This window comes from Neolamprologus multifasciatus, chromosome 1 (genome assembly GCF_963576455.1).
Source record: "Neolamprologus multifasciatus chromosome 1, fNeoMul1.2, whole genome shotgun sequence".
Taxonomy (NCBI): domain Eukaryota; kingdom Metazoa; phylum Chordata; class Actinopteri; order Cichliformes; family Cichlidae; genus Neolamprologus; species Neolamprologus multifasciatus.
In genome coordinates, this window is record NC_140439.1 from 27,794,763 (window position 1) to 27,821,795 (window position 27,033).

The window sequence follows — 27,033 nt, forward strand, 5'->3', positions numbered from 1 at the left end:
CACCTTAACGCCCACTCACACCCTGGGCCATCTGACCTCAGGAAATCACATGATAGGGTGGGGCTAGGTTTCACAATGAGCTCAGCCGAAACCCTGGCTGATTGTGACCCACACCCGTTTTCACACCTTGGCTCATGTGATTAGGTAGAGGATCATCAGGATGTCCTTTTGTCCCTGTTTGGGGGGATACTCCCACTAAGTTTAAATCTGGGACTCCCCGCCATTTGACCTTAGAACTGAAGAAGCTTCTCGGATGAGAGGTGAAACGTCTTCAAGCAACTTAAAGAAGTCCAGACGCTTTTCTTTCCAAGCTCCTTAGACTACGATGACCTGGATGACTGAGAACCTTCACAGAAAACACTTTTCAACTTTGTTTCAGTCTATTTAAAATGTGCTTTGACTCTGAGAAGACGACAGAATTTATGGATCATGTTCACATATCGCTTATTTTTTGCCTAACAGAGCTTTAACCTGCATTTATGGCTGGCATGGTGAATTGTGTTCACTGAAACTTTTTGAGCATGGCACAATTACACCTGTTTTCAGTGTAGTGTCTCCTGAGATCATAGGCATTCAATATGGATTTCCAGCCTCATCCCTTTCACACAGCAATTTCTACAGATTCTCTGAATCTTTTGATGATAGTATGTACTGCAGATCATGAGATACGCAAAGTCAAGATGCCTTAAAGAGGCAAAATGTTCATCCAGCTGTTGTTAAAAGGAGAGGGGATAATACACAGTGATAAAGATGGCCAGTGACCCCGTTTTTTGAGAGGTATTACTCCTATCAAATTCAAAATGAACCATTGTTTATCATGAAATAGTTAAATATCTCAGTTTAAACATCTGATATGTTTTCTATGTTCTACTCTGACTAAAATATGTTTGGAATTGGGGTTGTACTTCAATGCAAATTAAGAAATATCTGAAATGCAACTTGGTATAAAAAGGTTGGCATTAAAAGCTCAAAACTGATGAAATAAGGCTTTGGCCAGCAACTAAAATGCAGTTAGTGTGAAAATGTTTATACCAGGGAGCTCATAAAATCCCTCATTAAACCTCCTGGAATCATTTCACTTACCGTGCAGGGATGGCACTGATGGGCTTCTTGTAGATGGTAATGAGCTTGTCCAGTACTACATCAGCGCTGGTGAAGACACGGTAAGAGTGGAGGAAAGTGTTCAGGAAGTCGATGGAGAGGAAGCGCAGGTCGGTCAGCCTCTCCAACAAGCGCTCCACACTGGCATAGCGGATCTGCAGCACCTTGCAGGAGTTCATCATCTTGCTGAAGCGAATGTCGACATCATCACAGTACAAACTGGTGTCTGACCTGTATTGGATTAAAAGTGAGGTTAATAAAGTTATATAGAGATGTAGCTCCAGTTACTCCAATTAAATGCCCTTTAGTGGCCATGAATTCTTGTGGTCTATATCTTCTTTCAGTTCATGCATTAAGTTTATTATTTGTCATGTTTGGCTCTGTGTTCTTCTTGATCTGTGTTAGGTAGTTGACTATAAGGTTGTTTCCTGTTTTTCTTTGAGTTTGTTTTCTCTGGTGTCACGTTCTGGGTTTTACTTCCTCTCTGTCTGAATGTCTTAATTGCTTTTTGCCATGTCTCATTCCTCTATTTCCGATTCCCAATTAGTCTCCAGTGTATAAATAGTGTGACCGTCTTTGTCCAGTTGTCTGTTGTACTCCATGTTTTCCTCCCATGAGTTTTCTGTGTTCCTCATCTCTGTTCCTGCGTTTGCAGCCTGTGAATGTTAGATTTTTGCTCATCTTTAGGTGGCGTTTCTGGACTGATTATCAGCTTTATAAACAAAGCTCACTTTTTTATACTCACCATTTTTAGTCACCTTTGAAGTCAGTTTTCTACTGTGTGAATATTAACACAGAAGCCCTATACATTTTTAGGGCTAATGTTAGCATTAGGCTACATTATGAGCCTGTAAGTATGAGCATGTGCAAACTATGTGCATGTGCGAACATCTGAGATTTTTATGCAGCCTTTTGAACATACTTTGTATGTGCTTTACTATTGCTACAGTGTGTCCAAGTCTCACTTGATCATCTGTGGCACAGTGACTTTGCTGTTTTCCTCAAAGGCATTCATCATCAGGCCATTGCAGCGGATGTTGTCAATGCACTGTAAGGCAGAAAGCACAGTGAGCATAACAGTGCAAGAAGACGAGCATGTTTATAAACATATGAATGCTCCAGGCTCCAGGTTCCAACATTTATCAGATCATGTGTGTAGCTTCAGTAAGTTTGGTCTCTTTGCGTGATTCATGTTCCGTATGTCCCCTGACAAAGTCTCCGGAGGCTACTCGTGTAGCCAGGTAATGTATAACAGACATCCAGTTCAAGACTTCCTATTCTTTGCACTGATCATTGCACTGGTATTCTCTCTATTTTCTTTCCACACACAAACTGTTTACTTGCACTTGATCAAAGTATGCTCAAATTTTATTGGCCAATACATCTTCAATTACAGAAGCTTAAAACAGTAACTAAAATCTTGCCCATTCCCAATTGAATTTGTATATTGTATATTGTATATTTGATTACCACTTCATTACAAGATGACTGACAAAATCTGTAGATTTACAGAGTTTGAGAAGTGTTTTTTTTAAAGCTGCAGCAACAAAAATACGTGAAATCAAATGTCTTAACATAAGCGGCGAGACATACCTGACTGATATCACTTGTCCACGCTGACTTCTCCAGTCGGGAAGAAGCCACAAGGATCACAGTGTAAGGCTGGACGTCTTTGGGTTCCACCATCAATTTAAAGTCCAGGTGTTCTGTGTCCTGACCACTGCGCTCCCCTTTGGCTGAAAGGCAAAAATAAAATTAAATTAAAATTCTAAATAGGAAAGAAAACAATATGCTGCACTTTAGAATAGATCAGCTACTGTTTTATTTATTTTTGTTTCAGTTTGTTCACATTATTTTTCTGCATACGTTATGCAAAGCACAATAATGGAATAATCTTTGCTTTATTCATTGGGGTTATTACCTTGATTAAATCATTTGGAGCAAATATCAGTCAATCAACAATTGTGAGTAATTGTTTTGGCTAACTTTAATAGCAGTAAATTTAAAAAAAAAAATTTTGACACCTCAAGTAATGTGGGGGTGAAGAGGAAACGGTGGAAATCATGCAAAAACACTTTCTGTAGAGATAATGTGTTTTATATGCAGAGCATTTAATCCAGCCACACCCCACAAACACCACATTCTGGTTTGTAACTGTGAAAATTTAGTTGGAAAAGTGGGAAACATTCTTCGTCCGCTTTTAGGGTGATTCACTAACTGTTACAGCCCCCCGTTTGTTAGATTGTTACGCCTGTATGACGATGCCAAATAGAAAAGTGGTATCACTTCATTTTTCAAGCTCTTCATACAGTAAACACTCTGCAGCTTCTAGATGTATGTATTTATTAAGGAAACATTTGAATCCACTACACATAATAACTCACACTCATCATCAGTCCCCTCCGGCTCCTCAATCAGAGTGCAGTCTATGAGAGACACCACTCCATTCTGTAAGAGGCATGAAAGGTCACAAGGTCACATTCACCATGCTGCCAGCTAACAGATCATCATCAAGCCCATCCTTTAAGGATAAAATACCTAACAGTATAACATTGATTATACATTTATAAAAAAAATAGGTGAAGTGTTTTAGAACTGCACCCTACACTCACGTAGAGTGAATTTTTACTGTTTTTCTACTACTTGGCCTACTTTAGGTCAATCCTGCCATACTTTAGTGATGTGAAGTTTTCCTCCGGAGCCTCGGGTGCAGATGATAAGATGTTTGGAGAAGAGGAAACACTGTCTCTCTCCTTCCTTCTTCAGAGACAAAGAGCCAAGCCGACCTCGTGTGATCTTCCCTTTCTCGCTCATTGGCACCTGGATCAGAGAACCTATGAACACAAACACGCGTACAAGAAAAACATATAAGCAAATATTGAATTTGCTCTCTTTTCCTTCGTAATCTGAAAACTGGCCATACAAGAAGAAAAAATAAACTACATAATTTAACTACATAATTTAAATTTAAAAAAAACAACAACAAAAAAAAACAATGTCCATACATTTTGGTGCAAAAAATGTGTTATTTGTGTCATCATTTCATCAAGGATTTCATTAGCACCCTAAACTAATAAAAGAACCACCCATGCTTGAATACACCAGCACCTTTTACACTTAGTGAGGTTTATTTTTGCCCGATAAAAACTCAGTTTCAAGTTTGCTTTTATTTGTTGACCATAACTGCAAACCTTGTCATATAAGAACAACACAAGAAAACGTTTTCTTTACCTTGTCTAACAAAGGTCTGGCTGGTATCAAGAAGCACTTCACAACCTTCCACAATCATTCGTTCAATGGCTAGATTCTTCCTGATGTTCTCTGTCTCGCTTACCTCATCATGCATGATTCTGAAAGGACAACAAATACTAATGATTTCAGGTACTTCTCAATTAAAGCCATATGTTTTTTCTTATTGTTTCTAAAGAGTTCATCAACTCTTATAGTGAATTTGCTCCACTGTTCCATTACGTGAAATGAGAAGAGTGACCACAAAATCAATTAAAACTGTTAGAAATGATAGACACTGTGTCCGTGTCTGACTGTGTCGTATTTTTATTTTTGGTACTTTGCGTCGATTGGATGAGTCACTGGCTATTATAGCTCTGTTTTCTGTATCCTTATGCCAAGTACAAGATATATTAAAATACAGGTACTAATTCAGGGTTACTAGTTTCTGATTTACATCAGACAAAGATCCCACTGAGTATGTTTGCGTTGTCGAGCTACATAGATGGTTCTACCTGGAAAGCTCCTCCAGTTTTGATTTGGCATAGTCCAGACTGTTTCTCTCCACATGCTCATGAGGAGTGTGAGCAAGCAACTCATGAAGAGTCAGGATGTAACGAGGAATCTGAAAGAGATGCGCTTTAAATGAGTTTGACTGAAAATGTTTTATTTTGTGTTACATGTATCTTTTCAGTCCAAATTTAAAACATTACTGCATTTTAAACTATTTCACCACAGTGTGTTGCAGCACTAATGCCTCTCGTGTATTTTATGTGAATTTTAACTTTAGCATATAGCGAATATATATACATCACTGAATCATAATATGTGTAGTAATGTGTAATAGTGAAGTCATCCATATTGTAATTTTACCTGAAACATGGGGTAAGTGAGGAAGGTCTCCAGCGTCCTCTCCTCACAGTCAGGCTTGGCCTCGTACTGCTTCAGCAGCTTGTCGAAGTCACGGTTCTGTTTGCAGTGAGCCAAAATCTGCAAGCTGTACTGGTGGTTCCTCACAAACTCTTGGTAGATGTTTAGCATTGGCAGTAAAATGTCAAACAGGTCAGCTAAAAAAAAAGAGACAAAAAATTCCATAAACCGTAAAAATCTGAAGAATCAGTGCAGACACAAAGTACCATTGAAGGAGAAGTCATGTGCTCGGTATTTGTATATGTTCAAAAAATGTTTTTTATACTCTCACCCTCAGTCGCCTACCCAACAGACAATAAATTATTATTATTTTTTGCAAGGAAGGAAGGGAGTTGTACATGCGTAGATTCATTATTTTTAGTTGAATTCATATCTTTATGGTATGATTTCAACTATGTGTGTAAAACTGACTGTGCTTTTTTAATGATGAAAACACTTTCATTGTGTTGTGTTGTAAGAAATCTCTGTTGTATGTGAAAAAATGTATACATTTAACCAAATGAAATTATTTTTCTTAGTTGCAATTTAGAAAAATTTACTTATTATTCTGTGCCTCTTACCTAGCACCAGTGTTGGCCAGCTGGCTATCCTGGCCTTCAGGCCCTGGTAGAAGATCTGATGGAGGAACATGATGGTCTCACTAATGAAACAAATAAGCAAAATGGCAGTCATGAGCTATTGTTTCTCCTTCTGCTGTCCAAAAATGTTGGCAGCTCCCGCCATGCCGAGTCACACCACTCTCACAAACAGTATGACCACCAGCCACCTGTTAAGGAAGATGCTGCTGACATCATCGTGGGTGATGGGCGGTTTCTTGGAGCTGGCGGCCATTCGGAGTGGCCGCAGGAAGTTGTTGACCAGGATGTGGAGTTGCTGGACGTATTCGGCTTCGGCTTCCAGCATGCTGAACACCACCTGGTTCCTCTTTCTCATGCTTTCAGCGTGGGGCGAGCGAATGTAGTCTTGGATGATAGTTTTCCACTTCCTGCGGCAAATCCATCCTCGCAGGAAACTTTGGACCTGTGACAAAAACATTTAGCAAACATTGAAAAAAAAACACAATTTTTTATAATTTTGGAGATTTGAGTTTTATTGGATTTCCATGACTTCCATGGATTTTTTATAGGGTTTTCTCTGTATTATTATAGTCTTTATCCTATAATATAAAGCACCTTGAGTTATGCAGTGAATCAAATGACTGTGTGTGATGTCGTGTTTCTGCTCATAGCTGTTACACTGACGACACTATCAGCACAAAAAATAGACAGAAAAGTGGATCTAATAATTTGCTGTTAAAGATGCTTAAACGTTTTTTGTGATTAAAAGCCAGATAAATAATTTTATATTTAGTAGAGACCAAAAGGTGCCAAAAACTGTACCGAACTTACAAAATGCTAAAATACTTGATACTTAGTCTTCCATTAAGACACAAAATAATGTTCTGATAATTTACATATATATCTATATATATCTTTATATCTATATATAGTTTATATCTTGTAAGTGCTGCCCCAAACTGAGCAAACATGAGTCAAGGCAAGTTTAGACATGTCCATTTATTAGGTAAGTTCAAATTAAATAATGCCTCAGTCAAAGGTGTTGCTTTCTACCAGGAAAGGCGGGGACTACACCAGTGGCAATGTGCAAAGTCTGCACTGACAGTAGAAGAGACCTGACCCCCCTCAGAGTGCCCCACCTGACTCGACTCACTTCTGTTGAAAGTGGTATGCATATTGTGTTTTTTTTTTAAAACATACCTAATGAAAACAATGAAAGACACTCAAAGTGTAAGAAGAGTGAAAAAAAGAAAGTAGAAAAAACAGAAATATCAGCAGATAATAACAGTTAAATATAATCTTAATTTACTAAACATTGCTAGGCTAGCCTTAGCTGTGTGAGAGAAATACTTGAGAATAGAATAGAATAGAATAGAATAGAATAGAATCGATCTTTATTGTCATTGTACATGTACAATATGGTCACTTCAACTAGCATCACTAGCTAGCAGACCAGCCTACTGTGTCCACTTCTGCTGGCTTGAGATCAAATTATTTACAGTGCTGAATGCTGGTGGGAGGGGCCCACATTGAATTATTACACTGGTTCACATCTATAGACTGGTAAGTGAGGTAGAATGTTTATTCCCCAACTGGGTGGTAAATGTTTGCTTGAGGCTGGAGGAAACAGAGTGGAGCACCAAATAAATCTTTATGATTGATTTGGTTCCTAGCAGATTTGTGCAGTTACACATAGTTTACATGGAAGATGCCAACTTGCCCACAAACACGTCCCATCTGTTCACCAAGTGGCGCTGAAACTCTGAAAAGTGTACTGTAAACCAGAAATGCAGAACATTTACTTTCAAAGTAAAAGTTATGCCTTACAATGCAACCAACATATATTACATGATGGAACTATTACTTTGAAGGTGAACAATGTCCATCTTGAGTTTGCATCACAAGTTTCACGGTTTCTCTACCACTTAGGAAATAGTTGGCAAATATTACCAGACAAGTCAACATTTTCTATGCAAACTATGTTCAACTGACTATTAGTCATCATCTTTTCCAGCTGTACAGTAACTAACATGTGAAAGCTTTCCAAGCTCTCCAGCCTTAATTCAGATCAGGCAGCTCCTCAGTAGAACTGAGGACAAAAGAAGCTGATGACTGCAGTGATCTAGCGTGATCAAGTGTGAGCTTCCCTGAATTTATTAGGAATTTTTAAAAAAAACTGCAGGTACCCAAAGATGTCAAAAATCTGTTTCAGAAATGAACAACATCCCTAATGGAACAGATCATCAGTGCTTTGCCTTTAGCATCTTTGCATTAGTTTAGGTTTTCTTGATAAAAAAAAAAAAAGGTAAGTCAGGCTTTACCCTTTAAAACTGTGCAATACTGATACAGATCACCTTTTTGATCTTCTTGATCTCTGTATCATCCTCACTGGGGGGCACCTCTGGATTTGACTGGATCTTCTCGTTGTCCTTCAGAAGTCCAGCAATCTGAAATTCATCATAACCAGTACAGGACTCAGTAAGAGGAATATAATATGTGTCCAGATAAACTCTACTCATGATCATCTCTTATTCCGAAATATGTTTCTCTATGGTTGTTAATATCTCAGTTCATGTTCTTGAATTACTTTTTGTCCAGCAATCCATTAGCTGGCTCAAAGAAATTATAGACACAGGAACTGCACCAGACACATCAAAATACCAGTTTTGTATTTCATTCAAATCTGTTGCATTTGCTTCCATTATACACAGCATACAAAACTTCTGATAAAAGACTGAAATTAAACAAAATAACACAAACACCATTACTAGAACACTCTTTAGCTGTGAAAAGTGAGATAGTAGATCATGTTTTTCAGCCACAGACTCCAGTATCATGTGCAACAAAAGCCGATTCATGCATATTGAAAACATTTGGTTCAGCTGAAGCTAGCCATTAGCACATTAAAGAGAGGTGCATTTGATTTAGTTTAGACTGAATAATTAGGATATAAAACACTCAGCAGCATTACAGAGTCTCTAACAAGGACATCCCAGGGGCACTGCAAGCTACAAAGCTCATTGTGAACTCAGAACATTGTGGTTTGGAATCTGGGTCATGACCTTTGTCCTGTGACCACATTCTCACTTTATCCTCTCAGCCTGCCTGTTTTTGATCGCTTCTCTCCGTATGCTATCCAGTAAACACACATCACACATATACAGGTACTGTGTTACTAGCATGAAATTACAAGGCAAGTTACCTCTGATTTCAGTCGCTCTATCTCGATTTCCCCATCCTCTATCTGTTGTCGAAGTTGCTTGGCAACCGTTTTCTCCGTCTCCACTATTTGGAGTAGATGAAGATACTTCTGCATGAGGGTCTCATGCTCTGTAGCCAGGTTCCTGTAACTATACAGACACACACGCAAAGACCTCATTAACGCATGTTTCAGGGGCTCTCCACAGCTTTATCAAAGCAAAGACAGACCTCTGATCAGCATATGTTTGGAACACAGACCTTAAATCCTCAGAAAGTGCAGGATTTACTTACACAACCAGGTCTTCAAATACTTGATGGGATAGCACTCCATATGTTGGATGCTTTTGTGTGAGCAATAATTAAACTGTTCACGTGCATGTTATTTAAGGCCTAAAATCAATACAGTCAATTATGTTCAGCTTGCCTAAACCTGGCCTTGAAAATGTCCTGTCAAAAAAAATGTTTGGCAGGTGTTTCAGTTAAATTTTATATACCACAGTTTTTGTCTCGTTTTAATGCAATAAAGGTTGGTAAACTCTTTTATATTTTCTCCAAAAGTAAATAAATAAATTCCATATTTTCCCCTCTTTTCTCTTGACTAAACTTTCACAATTCGAAAAACACAAATTTAACTAACTTTAACAATGCAGATTGTTAACCATAAATAAAGAGTAATTCAGAAATACTCAAACCACATGGCATTTACATGCCAGGAACGGCTGAAAAATTTAATTGAGATACCTTAATACAAGTCTTATTTACTTGCTAGCTATTACAGTGTTACAGTAAGTGCTGCTGCCTTGATGGTGCACTAATCAATTTAATCTTCAATGACTCTAATCAGTCGACCTTTTGTCACTGATTTGCAAACTGTTGACATTTAGAGTGATGGTATTGTTTTGCTTTCATTAACCTTCTTTGTGCCCTCATCATAAGTGGCCATTTCACTCATTAGACATGTGAGGACTCCATAAATCAAGAATCAATATTAATAACCACTTTGTTTTTATTGATTTACTTAATACTTTAAATTGGTGTCGTAAATTATCAGTAAAACTGGTAAAGTGGCACTCACAGTTCCCTAGGAAATGTTTATTCAAAGGTCCAATCATCTAGAAGGAGATAAGTAACATACATGCATACATGTGTTACTCTCATTATAGTATGACCGCTGTGTTGTTTTAACATTAGAAATTAACAAGCAATCATACAACAATACAAACCCAAAAGGGTCCAAATGATAGTCTGCGGCACACTGAGTCATAGCACTTGCATTTTCCATCAGATATACAGAGAAAAATCTATTCTATGCCCACTTAATAGAATAAAAACCAAGCAGCAACCTATGTTAAAAATGTAGGAAACACCATATTTCCTGCAAACCCCCCCCCCCCCCCCCCAAAAAAAAAAAAAATCTAGTTGAGACTGACTCCAAATGCAAATCGGTTTCTGTAGATTTCCATGTTAAAAGCCTATCTTTGATGTAAAAAGTTTACAGCCCAACAGCCTCCACTTGTTACTAATAGCTAGTGATAAGTGGAGACAGTTTTTCATGTTTAGTATTAGTAGTAAGCAGGCCTATGTTCGAGTCAACGTGATTTTCACTAACTGAAATTGTCATTTATTTATTCATCACAGTGAATTACACCTGATAGCTAGCCAGCCCTTACTAAAGCTGATGATTAGCTGCAGATGGGACAGTTATTTTCAACATTATGTAAAGTGGCTGTAATTTCAACTTTGTCAAATCTTATTTAAAAGTTATGGAAAATTGCCCAACTTTGGCCCAAATTAAGTTTTTGCTTTCATTTTTAACACCGGACTTATTTTTGTACCACTGTCAGTTTTCCCACGGATTTCAAATCAGGATTCTTTCTATTTTATTTACTTTATTTATTTAACCCTTATTTAACTAAAAGGTCTGTTGAGATTAAAAAATATTGTTTTCAATGTAGACCTGGCCAAGAAACCACGCCATAATGGGAAAAAAAGCATTCAGCCTTTACTTAATCTAGTTGTTTCAACCAGAGGCTCACCTAGTGCCATGTGTCTTTCTTATGTCTCTACTATGTACCCTCTGAGCATGCCAAAATAATAATAATAATAATAATAATAATAATAATAATAATAATAATAATAATAATAATAATAATAATAATAATAATAATAATAATAATAATAGTATAAAAAACCAACAACATACTTTGGACTCTGTAACACACATCAAGCTTACAGGTACACACAGGGAAATATCGTGACTAATGACTGTTGTTAGGATCTTAACCAATCTGCTGGTACGCTTTACAAATATCAGTAGTTAACATACTTGACCATTTTTATGTTTGCAAGTACAAACGCTATCAGTTTCCACTTGTCAAGTTGTAAATTCAAGAATTACATGGTAATCTATAGTGGGCCTGACTTGGTATAAAAAGATGGTATAAAAGACTGACTGAGCCAAAATGATGTTGCACATTCATTAAGGAGTTCATTTTGTGAATCCTTGAGCTGGTTGTTTTTCATCATCTTCGTCAGGTAAGCTCACACTAAAGCATATAATGCTTTATGCACCCTGACTCTAAAAGGGATCTTAGTTTGCTAAATTGTGGTTATGGTGCAAACATTTTCAATTGATTAAGAACAAAGGGATGTTTTCCTAGATGTCTCTACAAGATGAATTTGTTTTGCAGATACAGAAGTGACCCACTGTTTGCCATTTAAAGTATACAGCTTTTTATGCTTTTTTATACACTCTCTATATAAGTTCCAACCTAATTTTTCACATCTTTATTGACTGTAGATGTTACAAGCACAGTTCTCATCAAGATCTCCACCCCTCAGAACATCCTTGTCTAAACAGCTGTAGGTAAAAGGTCATGTGTGAGAGCTACCTGGCCTGCGTGATGGCGGCCACCCACTCATCACAGTCCTTGACGTCCTCTGTGCGCAGCTCCAAAGCCTTCTGGTTGTCATGATTGAATGTGACAGTGAAATAATACTGGGAAAACAAAAGCATAGTGAGTGAGTCAGATATTTGTTCAGCATATAATAACCAGGATATCTGTTATTGTGCTATAAAATGTATGTTGCTACCCTTTAATCACTAGTAATCAGCAGCCACTTCCACTGATCTGTATTTTACTTAAAGGTGTATTTATACACGCATACATGCGCTGTATGTGTGAATGAGTGAGAGAGAGAGAGATCCTGGGGGGAAAGTCTTGAGAGATTCATTATAAAGCCTTTGTGCCTTCTGTCTGTAACCTGGCAACTCACCTCTGAATTGGTGGAAGCCTCTTGACTGACGCCATGTTTTGTTTTGTTTTGTTCGAGTGGTTTGGCTGCATTTTAGCGACACAACCACCCCTGGGTCCTCACCCCTTTTTTACACTCTCACCAATTATCATAAGTTTGAGTTATGGTAATTATGGCGAATGCAGTTCAATTGTTTTCTAATAGGCTTACTGGATAAAATTCTCAAATCACCAGAGTGGTGGTCACCGCACTACTAGTACAGCTAACCTATTTGTAGTAGAAACACATCAAATTATATAACACTGATGCATTGTAAATAGACCCCCACAAATCCAATATATTGGATTTTTTTTTCATGTATCCTTCCCAAATGCCAAGAGCAATTCATTTGTGAATGAGAGTAATGTTCCTTATTTTCTGATGAGCAGCAGAACGGGCATTTGTCAGTAATGTGCTTCCCATCTCTCACATCCTGTGAGCTGTTGTGTTAAACCTTTTAGGTGGCTATATTTAAATCCAACTCATTACAGGGTTTTTTTTTTGCCAAAGATACAGTATCTGTTGGTAAGTGAGACTGCGCAACCAGTAAGTAAGTCCTTGTTAAAATAATGTGTGAACAAAGCAACTAAAAATCATCTGGAATACAGAAAATAAGACAATGTTATATTTATGTAAGATTAATGTTAAAGGCGTGTTTTAATCACAAAAATACAGAATGACTTATTTTTTTATGTTTTTATTCAGCTACTCATTCAAATAAATAAATCATAGCAAGAATAGCCAGTATCAAAAACACAGTCTAGATGGGTGATGAATTAAAGGAAAAACCCAAACTGTTGACCCCAAAAACAAAGGGATCTGGTGGGTGGTTCAGTTATGCATTGCAAGCAGTATTTTTGGTGGCAAGGCTTGGTCCCCTTAGATGGAAAGGTTATTCAAAATCAATATGAAATAGTTCTGGGTGTCCCTTTGATAGACTGGCAGCCTGTCCAGGTTATATTCCACCTTTCACCTTATGAAGCTGCGGTAGGCTCCAACTCAACCCTAAGTTGGATAGACAGTCAAAAGTGAGGATGAATGGATGGAAGATGGCTAGCTCAGGATAATCACCTTCCTCCTATGATAAAATATTTCTGTTCTTGTGTTAGTGGTGTTCTTCAGGATGGTATTGCCCCCATACACAGGGTACGTTGGAGGGTTAAATAATGTTTTAACCCTCCGACTTTAGTCGTTACAGTATACATTTCTGTCACAAAGACCACAGATTCTATTTCACTTTATATAATTGGCCAAATCACATTGATATTGTCCACTGAATATTGCCAGGTGGATTATTACGATTACTGTAAACTGGCCAAAGCCATGCTGTTTATATATAGATGATTTAATGTGTGACCTATATTTTCAGATTACATCATAAAGTCAATGAAGTGAGTATACACAGAGACTGATGGTACACCATTGCTGATTACTCTTAACAACAAAGGAAAACATATAGCCCATCCAGCATTTGCACTCGCCACTACCTAAGAAAACTCACCTCCCATTTCTTATAAGCCCATATTTGCTGTACTTGCTAAATGGAGTACAATGCCAAAGCATGTTGTTGCACATTTTGTTGGCCCCTTCAAATGTACTTTTTCAGATGCAAATAGGGGTTGCCATAGTAACTGTGGGCTTAAACGTAACTCGCCTTCTAAATGGGGAATAAGAACATTTAAAAAGTAGAACACTCCAAAGAACACAATGAGAACAGAGAGCCAGACGGAGAGGGAGGCAGAGAAAGATCTTCTGCCTTTTTGAGGAGTGAGGGCTATAAAAAGCGCTGTAGCCCAGCAAGGTGGCAGTTGGCTTGGCATCTATTCGCTGTATTGTCCCTCTCCCTGTCACACACAGATAAGATCCAGTGCTCTCCTGGCCATTTCTCCTGCAGCTCTGACACACACTCGGTGACATACAGTACATGCATACACACCACTGAAATCTGGAATCTGCTGTAATCCTTACATGAACCAGTTTCCATGTCAGGATTGTACAGCACCATTGTCTGTGACCACCTCTGCAGTCTGCTGGTTGACTTAGGTGTCATTTTATGTTTTTCCCGAGTGAGGATGGTGAAAAAGAAATCTGTGTGCCAACAGACACCTTGAGAATCGATCAGTCTCCCTGTCCGCATTTCACCTTTTCTGTGCAGTCTCTCAGTTTATGGATCAATACAGGCGTATACAGGAGTACACCGACAGGCAAATATAGACTTAGTGGCATGCACACAGAATGAGCCCTGCAAGATTTACACATGTGGACACATAAAGACATGACTGACTGGAAACTACAAAGTGTGCTGTTCACACTGAGAGAAGACCACATATTTGTGTGAATACATTTTCAAAATTTATATGTGTATAGTTTTGCTAAACTAAGAAAAGAAGCCATTTAGAAAAAAACTGAAAGAACATGTTCCTGACACATATTATGCAAAGGGACATGTGTGGAACAGAAGACTGTGTTATGCTAAGTGAAGGCTTTCAAATTCATTTAATTCATTGTTGAAATAAATTCACTGGAGCAGTCTGCATGAACAGCTGTCATCGGAGATGTCACTCAGTACATATTGCACCCCTAGAATAGAGCATTCCTCTTCTCCTGATACGGTTTTAAGGGAACAGACAGTGAGCAGTAAACAAAGTTGAATAGTTCACGAAACGAAAGCAAACAACAAGTCCTCAAAAGTGGGTTAGTTGTCTCTATCTTTTAAACAACAAATGACCAATATTGAATTTTCTTGCTGATACCCTCTTCCCACAGCTATGCAATCCTCACGATTAAACTGCATAATATAACTATATCTCTATCTATCTATCTATCTATCTATCTATCTATCTATCTATCTATCTATCTATCTATCTATCTATCCATATACACACACACACTTATATATATATATATATATATATATATATATATAAAATCTTTGTAGTATCCCCTACAATCCTGGCTCCCCTGCCTGTAGACAGCAGACAGCAGAGGGCAAGAGCGTTTGAGGAACATATGACAGCTGAGTTCAGCACCATGGACAGCAAACTGGGTACAGCTGTACCTGTTCCCATCCTTTATTTATTCTTCTTAGAGGCTATACAGTAAAATACAATTATTGCAACAGAGGGCTGTGATCCCAGTCTAACACTATATCAGACAATGGTTTTTTTGGAGAGATTGTGAATAATTTAACAGATTTTTACTGTGGATGGGAAAAATTGTATGGCACACATGCAAATATAAACAAGCAATTCCATAATTGATTTATCAGTGTTTTGGATCAGATCCTCTGTTTGTTTGTTTATTTTTTGTGATTGTTGGGGGAGGGTTATCTAAGGAAAGAAGACCTCTGAGGCATCATTTAGCAACATTTTGGTGACAATATAGTGAAGCTTAGCATTTGCCACCAAATAGCCACATGGAATTTAAGATTTGGATATTTAGGACGTGAAGATTTTCTTTTATGAAAGTTCAGTATAGGTTTACCTTAGTTGCCTTTTCTTCCTCTCCAGTTTATTATTACAGATTTTTATTGAACTTGGAAAAACACAAATCTTTTTACAGACATGTTAACTGGTTTCCACTTTTTTCCGTCTAACACTTTAGGTTTTTATCTCCTAACCTTGAACACCAAAATCGCCACCTTCACAATAACTATCTTCAAAACTATCAAAAACTACTTCCTGGAAAGTTTTTTTGTGCAAATATACAATATATTAAAAGTGGAACACATCCACAAGACCAAAAGTTCAGACTTTCTAGAATTTTTTGCTTTAGTTTTTTTTTTTTAATTCCAGTGTAATTGGTTCAAAATCACATCCAGAATCTGTTTTATTCATAAACAAAGAATATGATTACTGAACAAATAAAATGGCCTATCATTTTGACTTTTACCTTCAGTTCTTCATCCCCTCTGCTGCAGGGAAAGCAGAAGAGACTGCAGCTGGCAGAGCTGATTTCAGAAGGTGACTGCAGTCATAGCTCACAGCAGCTTGACCACTTCTCTGGCTCAAATGCGTTTATACACAGTGTTTATTTTTATATTTTTATACAGCACCAGTTTGCCTCAAAACACCAAAGCACTTCCAACATGGGAAACTACGCTCTCACTAAAATTATTTCTGAATGTGTTTCAGGCATAAAAAACCCCACTGTAAACTGTTTTCTGTTTTTTTTGTTTTTATCCCTCACACATATTAATCCATGGCACTAAACGCCAGGGGAATTAAAAAAGAATAGAAGGATGCACTGAGAAAGAAAAGCATGGCTGGGACATCGTTTGGTTTTCATTCATGGCTGTCGTTAACAACCCATGATAATGAGAGAGCTATCAAATGAGCCAAGCCGCTATAAACCGGGGAGACACAGTTGCCAAGGTAGGATGCTATTAATATCAAGACAAGGAATTAAATCAATACGTCAAAACAACAAGGAAAGGGCAGCTCTCCTCCGCAAGATGGCAACCTACAAAGTTTGGATGCAGTTTAAGTTTACTCCTTATATGTGCTGCATTCCCGGAACATTTGGGGTGTCTAAAAATACAGCGTCTTGCATCCCAATGTGATGCAACAGATGAACAGAAAAGAGGAGGCTGAGATAATGTGCAAAGTTTGCAGAGATTTGCGTGAATTCTGCTAACTTTGTTTGCTGTTAGCGTTGTATTTTTCGTGCATTTAACCTCGGAGGAAGGCTGTGGGGCTATTTTGGTTCATAATCGAGAAAATCAATCGGTTAGGATGACGCCATTACGTAACTCTAAAACGTCAAGTCAACTGTAATGCAAAAGCATCTCTGGGAAATTGTGTGATGAATAGGCTATATCTTCTGGTGAAAAAGTGTCTACACGATACCTCCTGTTATAAATGTGGCTGTAACGCAGAGCCCAGCTGATCAAAGGGATTTTAAGGGGGGAAAACAGTAGGAGGGGACCGCTCAGTGTATCCGTTCAGTGAGACTGACTGCCTTGACAGTGTCAGTCAGACTTAAGGGAGCTCCCCGTGCGATCAATATCTTACCTGCTTCTCTAAGCATTCCTTCGCTGAGAGAGACGGTTTCGGTGACGGTGCCCGGTCACAAACACATCCCTCCAACAGGTACAGTCCGGAGGGGCGTGAGCTCGAGTCGTTTTCGAAATAAAAAAGCATATTCTGCAACAAAGCGAACCACTTTGAATGCCATTTTGTGTTGTCTGAGCTTTTTTTACTCAAGCAACCTCGCCTCGTCCCGTCTTTCTTCGCCAAAAGAGCCAAATAGGTGATGTGGCCATCATTGAGTCTGATCCCTTTCTGCATTTTGGCTGAGAATCCGAAAGGATCTGCGGGGATGCCTGCGGATTCTTACATGTTCTCCTTCTCAGCACCTCCGAAACACAGTCAGACTTGGTGGGCAGTAGCCCACTCCAGTGTGGCCATCCACACTTGCTGCACTGATTTTTGCAACAGCCAAAGGAAAAGAGAAAGAGACGATGCGCGTGAAGAGTCAGTCACACACTCGGCTGCAAAAACCTATCCACGCTGCAAGCCTAGGCTACTACCGTAGCCCCGACGCCTTCTCAGAAAAGCCTTCCTCATGAGCGCAATCGCTCATGATGAGGACTGAAGTGTCCGCGTGCAGTCTACCGAGCGCGTGCGCGCGCACACACACTCAGCACCCTGCTCTCACAGGGAGAACGCGCAGTCACCTGACCGGTCCCCGGAGCTGCAAATTTCAGCGCCTTGGACAGAAACTCCGAGGATAAACACAGACGGAGAAAGACGGGATTCACGTCGAGAATCCCAAAGCTTATCGGGAGGCTTTTCAGGAATGAAAACACGCACGCACACACGCGCGTTTACGTACACACCTAATATCACACGCGACCAATGCAGTGAGAGCGTCTTTTTGTGTGTGCACTGAAACTCACAAGCACGAGAAAGTCCGGAAGGAACACTTGATCCCCTGCTGAATATCCAGTTGCTTAGCCAATTCAAAGCATTTTCGTAGTAGAATCAGTGTAATGCAATAACGTAATACTGCAATATTGCAATATTTATTATTATTCCAAAGAAGACTGGCTTGCACTGTTAATAACACAGAATGCACAGAACCACAGGCGAGAAAACAAAGCTGTTTTAAACAACATGAGCAATGCAAGTGGCCTGGAAAAAGTTGTAAGAATGCTTAAACATCCATGACATCCACCTGTCATAGGTTAAAGGGTGGGCCACACTCTGGACAGGTCACCTGTCAATCACAGGGATAATGTAATGAGAAAGAAATCACACACATGGACAGCTGCAGAGTCATTGTTTAACTTAAGAAGCACGTCTTTGGATAGCAGAAACCCATGCAGGCACAGGAGAACATGCAACAAGAATTTTCATTCATCCTCTGCCACTGGATGTGGAGAGCTTATAAGCATAGTGCTCATGGCAGGGAATATTCAATCAGGTGTTTAAGTCCAGGTGTAAGGGATTTGCACTTTATGAACATATCTGTTTCCCCTGAAAGAAAATACACTGCACTTTTATTCCAAGTAATAGTTATAAGCTGTGAAAAGAGGGATACTGATTTTGCTCTAACCTTCTCAGCTACTTACCTAACTGCATGGCAAAGAAAGCAATTTATATATTGTTTTTATTACAAAAACAGAAAAATATAACTGCTACATGAATCTGTCTGTCTGTTCCCCATCTTCCAAGCTGAAAAGAGAAAAAAATGAAAGTGTTGTGAGAGCACAGTTTCTCTGGCTTTTCCCACATTCACATTTCCTGGTTATGTGTTTAAAAAGTTCAGAATCCACGATGTCAGCAAGCCAGGCAGCTGCTGATGGTGAAGAGCCTCACAATAACCATATCATATGCGCCAGTGTCTTAACAATTTCAGTACAGCCTCTGCTCTTCCTGAATTTATTCCCACAGGTAAAATTGAAGCCAGATTTGCTGAGGGCTTGCACTGCTCTTTCCGTATCACTGCAAATTCACATAAATTGTTTTGTTTTGGGGGGTTTTCCATCTTTTGAAATAACATGAAACCTTTGTCCTTGGCTTGCTTCATCCTGTTCTGCCCCCTTTTATAAAACACTGAGTTAACAAAAGCCTCTCAACACTGTCCACTGCTGGTGCATTTACATATCTAAGAGGGCGAGAGAGATACTCATTAGGGTTGGCCCATAATTAATCCTGGATTAGCATATTGGGGCGAGGACACACACAATGGTTTATTTCATCACAGGGTGTCTGACAGTGGGATCACAGTGCAGTGTCTATGTGGGATCATTAAAAGGATCCAGGGAGGTAACAGGGGATAATTGAGTGAGATTCTGCTGCTCTTGTTGCTGCTGTTTTTATTGAACAGGAAAGAGGACACTCCACTTTTCTCAAGCATTTCATTTCTTTATCTTTTTGGTAACAGGTGCAGTGAAGATTGGCAGCAATGTAGAAAGAGAGAGATCCAGTAGTAAGGAATGAGATGAGCTGCAATTCAACCCCATGCAGCCATTAGCAGACTAAGCCTGCTAGGACGCCCCAGGCTCAGCTCTGTTGCCGAGAATTCTTCCGTCCCATAATCAGCCTCTCAGACAGGAGTGGTAATGAGGTGGTGATTCTCCTCTGCGACTGGGACTGATAGTAAAGATTATTTTTATCACTTCCGATAATAGATGGGTTAAAATGGAAAGGGATGTAAAACATTAGAAAGACTGAGGTGATGAGTTAAAGTCTTAAATGGTATTCAGACCAACATAACTCTATCCAGTCGAAAAGCATTTTTCAAAAAGGAGACATCCACAGGTGGAGACATATTGTGCAACAGGATTTTTTGAGACATTGTTTCTGGGTTTCTGGGTTGATGGTGAAAAAGACAAGTCAGACGTGTTCATTGTCAGAGATGGGATAAAAATGGGGTTAATGAAAAGTGCAGATAATGAAACAGGAGCTGCATGATTATGTCTTTTTTGGTCACTGGTGCAGAAAAACTGAGAATTGTATAACTCTGATATATAAATAAGCGCTTTGAGGGATTTTTTTAAGGGGGAGGGGGTGATAGAATCAAACATTTGACAGACCAATATTAGCATTCGTTTAGTTGTTGTGATTCTGTTCACCTAACTTCTGTACCTTACCTTGTTTAAGCTCTTTTTTTGTCTCCACCAGCATCCTATTGTTTTTGCTGGTTTTGCTGTGGGATAAATGTGCCACTTGCACGACATCCTTTATTCTGTTACTGACTGAATGTCCACTGTATGTTTTTCTCAAAGGTTGTGCAGGATTGTACTGTACTGGTTTAGCCTTTTTATGTAACCAATACATTTTATATACAGTATGAGTATCTCACAAAAGTGAGTGCACCCCTCACATTTTTGTAAATATTTTTTATATCTTTTCATGGGACAACATTGAATATATGATACTTTGATACAATGTAAAGTAGTCAGTGTAAAGCTTATACAACAGTGTAAATTTGCTGTCACCTCTAAATAACTCAACACACAGCCATTATTGCCCAAATAGCTGGCAACAAAAGGGAGTACACCCCTAAGTGAAAATGTCCAAATTGTGCCCAATTAGCCATTTTCCCTTCCTGATGTCATGTGACTTGTTAGTGTTACAAGGTCTCAGGTGCAAATATGGAACAGGTGGTTTGAATTTGGTGTTATTGCTCTCACCCTCTCTCATACTGGTCACTGGAAGTTTCCCATGGCACATCATGGAAAAGAAGTATTGCTCTGCATAAGGATGGCCCTAGGCTATAAGTATAATGCCAACACCCTGAAACTGAGCTGCAGCACAGTGGTCAAGACCATAGGGCAGACTAACAGGACAGATTAGAAACAAACCTCGCTATGGTCGACCAAAGAAGTTGAGTACACATGCTCAATGTCATATCCAGAGGTTGTCTTTTGAAAGTAGATGTATGAGTGCTGCCAGCATTGCTGCAAAGGTTGAAAGTGTGGAGGGTCAGCCTGTCAGTGCTCAGACCATACGCCAGACACTGGATTAAATGGATTAAATATCCCAGAAAGAAGCCTATTCTAAAGATAATGCACAAGAAAGCCCGCAAACAGTTTGCCGAAGACAAGCAGACTAAGGACATGGATTACCTGTGGTCTGATGAGACCAAGATAAACTTGTTTGGTACAGATGGTGTTAGGGTGTGTGGCGGCAACCAGGTGAGGAGTACCAAGACAAGTGTGTCTTGCCTACAGTCAAGCATGGTGGTGGGATGTGATTGTTTGTGGCTGCATGAGTGCAGGGGAGCTACAGTTAATTGAGGAACCTGAATGCCAACATGTACTGTGACATACTCCAGCAGAGCATGATCCCCTCCCTTCAAAAACTGGGCCACAGGACAGTATTCCAACATGACAACAACCCCAAACACACCTCCAAAAATACCAGTGCCTTGCTAAATAAACTGAGGGTAAAGGTACTTGACTGGCCAAGCATGTCTGCAGACTTAAACCCTATTGAGCATCTGCGGGGCATCCTCAAATGGAAGGTGGAGGAGCGTGAGGTCTCCAACATCCACCAGCTTCATGATATCATCATGGAGAAGTGGAAAAGGATTGCAGTGGCACCCTGTGAAGCTCTAGTGAACTCCGTGCCCAACAGAGTTAAGGCAGTGTTGGAAAAAAAACACGGTGACCACACAAAATATTGACATTTTGGGCACAGTTTGGACATTTTTACTTGGGGGTGTACTCACTTTTGTTTCCAGCAATTTAGACATTAATGGCTGTATGTTGAGTTATTTCCAGGTGACAGCAAATTTACACTGTTATACAATCTGTACACTGACTACTTTACATTGTATCAATGTGTCATATCTTTAATGTTGTCCCATGAAAAGATATAGTAAAAATATTTACAAAAATATGAGGGGTGCACTTACTTTTGTGAGATAATGTGTATAAGGGAAGGCCAGGTGGTGGGCCTTTCTTTGTGAAGTTTGCATGTCCTCCCCAATGTCTGCTTGGGTTCTCTCTGGGTACTCAGCCTTCCTCCCACAGACCAAAGACATGCGCTTAGTTGGGTTGGGTTAACTGGTGATTCTAAATTGAAATAACCTTTCAGCAGACCTTGCCCTACAGTAGCTGGGATATGCTCCAGCTCCCCTCATGACCCTAAATTGGATAAGCGGAAAAGAATGGATGGATAATGCAAAGCCATACTTAATTGTGTTGCACCAATAATTAGATTGATTAAGATCTTTCGTTGATCCAAGTAGGAAAACACTTTTTCCAGATTTATTGTGGTGGTTAACGTGTACAGTGATGGGAGAATTACCCTAGCACATTTTTGAAAGGTGGGGGAAAAGACAAGCATACTGAATGTAAAAGGCTCTGACCAGGCTCAGAACGAGTATATTGTTGTTGTGAGGTTACAATGGTAACTTCAAAAGGGCTGTTCTGCCATAAGAATGAAATGAGGCAGTTTTCTGCTTAGAAAAGAAAAGTTAAATCTAGGAACTACCGTTTTGTGTGTTTAACTGTCAGGGTTTGAAATATGGTGAGTTATAAGAATAATCAGTTATACTGTTATTATATATAAAAATAGTTACTCAATATGAACTTTGATAGCAGCTTGTGTTCGCCATGATGTTTCAGTAAGCTTGTGCAATCTCACAACGTTTATTTCCAGTCAGAGTCGAACCTTGGCTCAAGCTCCCTGAACCACCACCTCACCATTCAAGCCCTCTGAATCCTGACATTGTTATCTTGGAACATACCTGTGCAATCAGGGAAGGAAAGAAATCCATTGATGGAAAAACCTGGGTAGTCAGTATTTTGAGGTAGTCAACTGACCTAATTTTTTTGGGCACATAATGTTGCTCAACCTTGACCAAAGCCCAGATCATAACACTGTTTTTATAGGCTTGTAGGCACTAGGGATGATGGGTGCATCACTTCACCCACCTCTCTTCTTACCCTAATGCACCCATCACCATGGAACAGTGAAAAACAAGACTTATCAGACCACATGACTCTTTCCGAATTGATCCATTGATCCAGAGTCCGATCATTACGCTCCCTAGCAAACTGAAACCTCTTTTTCTGATTAGCCTCCCTGATAAGTGATTTTCTTAAGACTACACACTTGTTTAGTCCCAATCATTTGAGATGTCTTTTCACTGTGCATGTGGAAATGCTTTGACTTTAACTATTAAACATAGCAATGAGTTCTACTGACCATTTGTTTTCTTAATCAGTAAAATAACGCCACAGAAAATGATTATTTTACACTTTTTAGGGTAAATTGAAGACATTTGCGTTATATGTCATTCTTTTGACACTACATCAAAGGTTTGCCTTCACCTTCCACAGTGTTTGTATCAGTGACACTGTTGCCTCTTTGGTGGCAGATTGGTCGGTGTCGGCAGGTCTCTGACTCTGGGATCTGGCTCCATCTCTACGTGCTCTGCTGTGTGCCAGATACTGCATGCAGGGTCACCACCTGGCTGCACCATCCTCAAGCCGAACAGCACTCAGACTAACAGAGAGAATGAGCTCAGACAGAAACAAACAACCACCTACAAAAACAGGAAATATGTCATTTTTTAGAGAATTCATCTCATTGTTATTGTTTAAATTTTTTGTTGATTCTTGAGCATTGTAGTTTGAGGTTAATTAGTTAATGAACACATACAAGAGCATCTTTTTTTCTTCAGTGCAAAAAAGAAAAAGAAAAAGAATAAGCTTAAGAAATTTTGTTACACCCCAAAGTTAATGTTACCTTTCTTTTTTTGCTCAACTGTTTTACACAATGAGTCATGATGTCTGATGCCACACTGCGTAACTGTACTGAGAAAAGACTTCACAGAAATGGGACAAAGATGTGACTCAGAACAAGAATAATTTGAAACAAAGAGCAAATCTGAATATTTGGATCTGTCATTTTTCCCACAAGGTTTTAACTGACAGAAACTTGGACTGAGACTTTCTGACCACCAGACAGACACCTGAAAATACTGTGCAGCTCTGAAACACTGTCAGCACAGCTGATAGCATAATGCCCAATGTGGTGTAAACAAACAAACAAACAGACAGACAGACAGACAGTCAGGCAGACAGACAGACAGACAAACAAAAGAAAACATCTTTGCTTGGTGCAGGTACACCAAGATCATTTAAATCTGAAATCCTAGAAAATAGAGCCAAACCAGGAAGAAACAAACCAAACCTTAATAATTTTACCTTTAAACAAATGTCAAAAACAACCAGTCCTAAAAAACAGCCCTCAGTATGGTCTGTCTTCTCTCTTCCACCCTCAACCACCCTCTGCAAACCTGCACAGTGTGACCCTGCCAGAAAGGCATCTGGGTCTCAGTCTAACAGGTGTCATTCACAGAAGCTCCGCATGCTGCAGCGCAGAATGGCTGGCCCAAAGATAAATGCTAATGTCATGCAAATGCCATATAGCACATCTGAAGGTGAGGCATATTAATGAAAGGCAATCAGCCCGAAGAGTGAACCGTCCTTGACAAGAAAGCTTCCACATCCTCAAATGTTACTGAAGGTCAACAGACAGATCATCACTGGAGACACTGCTGCGGCTTGAGGCAGCATCTGCCATGGCACGTTGCTGCAAGGACACATGCATAGGGCTCTCGTGTGCTACTGAACATGCACGCATTTGTGCACTTGCCCTTCCAGACACCATCCACCATCACCCACATAGATGCACAAACACATAGTCCTGGCAGTGGGATGGAGGATTCTGACTCATGAAGGAATGTGCTCATTATTAAAATATAGTCAGCGTTGAAACATCTTTAGCTGATTATATTTTGGACCAGATAAAATATGTGGTAGAACATTTTTTTCCGGAGTTTCAATGCTTTCTTGTGAAGACCTTGTTTGTTAGTTAACCAGTTAAGAAGATACTTAGAGAAATGGCATTTAAGCTCCACAGATCCAACAGTGTGTAAAACACAGAGTTAGAGCACAAGGTCAAGTGCAGGGCACTGAAGCACAGTGATGCATAACAGCATGTGGAAGTGGCTGCTTATTCAGTTCAGCACACGTGTCCGTTTGGGTCAAAATATCTAGCTGCTTAATGTCCTTCTGCTCCAAAACACATCAAAGTTCCTAAATAACTGCCATCGGAATTCTTATATTATAGTAACTATTTGTATATGACAGAGGTCGTTTATAAAAATGATTAATAAGCTCCTTTTTTGAATTATAACCTTGCCACATATAAGTGCTTCTTATACATAGCACTGTAAACCTGTCATGGTCCTAGGTCGCTGACCCAGTGTTTTGTATTTTGAATTATTATATAGACTTTGAATTCATTATTTATCATTTCTAGTCTCTTGGTTTCTGTTCCTGTGATCCGTGCTCCATCTTCCCTCTCTCTCCTCAGGCAGCCGTGTCTCTGTTTCTCAGTGTCTAGTCTGCATCTTTGTTACTGTCTTGTGTTTCCTGTTTTACTTTGATGGTCCCATGTCCTGTGTAAGTGTATCTAGTTCTGCTTCCCCTTGTCTAATTAGTCCCAGCTGTGTTTCCCTCCTGTTTCCCATTTCCGCATTACTCCCTTGTGTATTTAAGCCCTGTGTTTTCCCTTGCCCTTTGTTGTGTTGTACTACACCCTCTCAGTGCTGTGTTTTTCCTGTGCTGCAGGTTTTCTTTGTTCTTAGTCTACTGTTTCCCATTACCTTGTTTTCTAGTTTCATGTTTAAGTTTTGGTTTGGTTTTCTCTGTTTGTTTTTTTTATGGAATGTTTTCTCAGCGCAATAAAGCTGCCTTCCTCAGTTCATCCCTCTGAATCTCATTAGTCCTGCAATTGGGTCCTACTTCCTGCCTGCCACACAGCATCAAACTGTGACAAAACCACCAAAAAGTTGGCCTACCATGTTGTTTTTCTAGAGCTAGCAGCTAACACATATGGATCAGAGGGTAGAGTGCTAAGCTAGCTTTTTAGCTAACACTAACAATCTTGGTCATCTGCATCTGTACTCTACATGGAACTAAAGCATAAACACACATGTGCTAATTAGTACTAAGTAACTAACTCATTAAACATTTTCTTACCAAAACTGAAGCACAAACCTCTTGAATAGTCAGAACAACACAAGTGATATTATTCAGATAATTACATTAAAAAGAGACCAACAGGTAGTTGGTCAAGTTCAATACTTTCAGTTAGCCAGGGGAGGCGTAGGAGACACCAGTGTGTTACAACTGCTGGGTATTGACACCTGTCAATCAAAGTACCTACCCTCAACTCAAGTATGTGGTGGATGAATATTAAAAATGTTCACTCTCCACAGAGTTGCCAGAACAGGGGAAACAATCCACAAAGGTCATAATTGTTCATTGTACCAGGCTGCAAACATATTTTTTAAAGTAAAGTTGGACATTTTAACATGGGCGCCTATGGAGCTTTATTCTTCAGTGACAAGTGGCAAGCTTAATTCTGGAGCTTGTAATCACTTGTGATTAATTCCACAACTACACAACTGAGAAGATAATTGAAGCACCACCAGAAAATAAAACTGTAAATAAAATGAAATTATCAAATAAGAACACAACATAGTAGAGTGTGCATAATACTTACCTACAGTAAACCTACAGTCATGTGAAAAATTAAGTAAACCCCATGATTCACATGAGATTTTACAGGAGTGCAAACAGTCATATGAAAATTTTCTTTTCACATAAACGTTCTGGGTGCATACACAGGACGCTACAATATTAATAGACAGGTACAAAATATAGATTATATTATATCCCTTATTGGAG

General features: G+C 39.3%; 1 protein-coding gene across 1 annotated transcript in view; it reads right to left on the reverse strand.

The window, feature by feature from the left end:
• LOC146525911 (ras-specific guanine nucleotide-releasing factor 1-like) overlaps positions 1-18,226 on the reverse strand; it is a 31,276-nt gene extending 13,050 nt beyond the window's left edge. The window contains exons 1-14 of the mRNA XM_085167888.1: positions 17,324-18,226; positions 11,909-12,015; positions 9,019-9,166; positions 8,171-8,263; positions 6,026-6,279; positions 5,820-5,899; positions 5,203-5,396; positions 4,845-4,954; positions 4,333-4,451; positions 3,775-3,935; positions 3,486-3,549; positions 2,695-2,837; positions 2,067-2,149; positions 1,084-1,332 (exon numbers count right to left, since the gene is read on the reverse strand). Coding sequence (XP_085024014.1) covers positions 1,084-1,332; positions 2,067-2,149; positions 2,695-2,837; positions 3,486-3,549; positions 3,775-3,935; positions 4,333-4,451; positions 4,845-4,954; positions 5,203-5,396; positions 5,820-5,899; positions 6,026-6,279; positions 8,171-8,263; positions 9,019-9,166; positions 11,909-12,015; positions 17,324-17,599 — 2,081 coding nt within the window. The 5' untranslated portion in view covers positions 17,600-18,226. The remainder of the gene's footprint in view (positions 1-1,083; positions 1,333-2,066; positions 2,150-2,694; positions 2,838-3,485; positions 3,550-3,774; positions 3,936-4,332; positions 4,452-4,844; positions 4,955-5,202; positions 5,397-5,819; positions 5,900-6,025; positions 6,280-8,170; positions 8,264-9,018; positions 9,167-11,908; positions 12,016-17,323) is intronic.
• Positions 18,227-27,033: the final 8,807 nt, after the last annotated feature.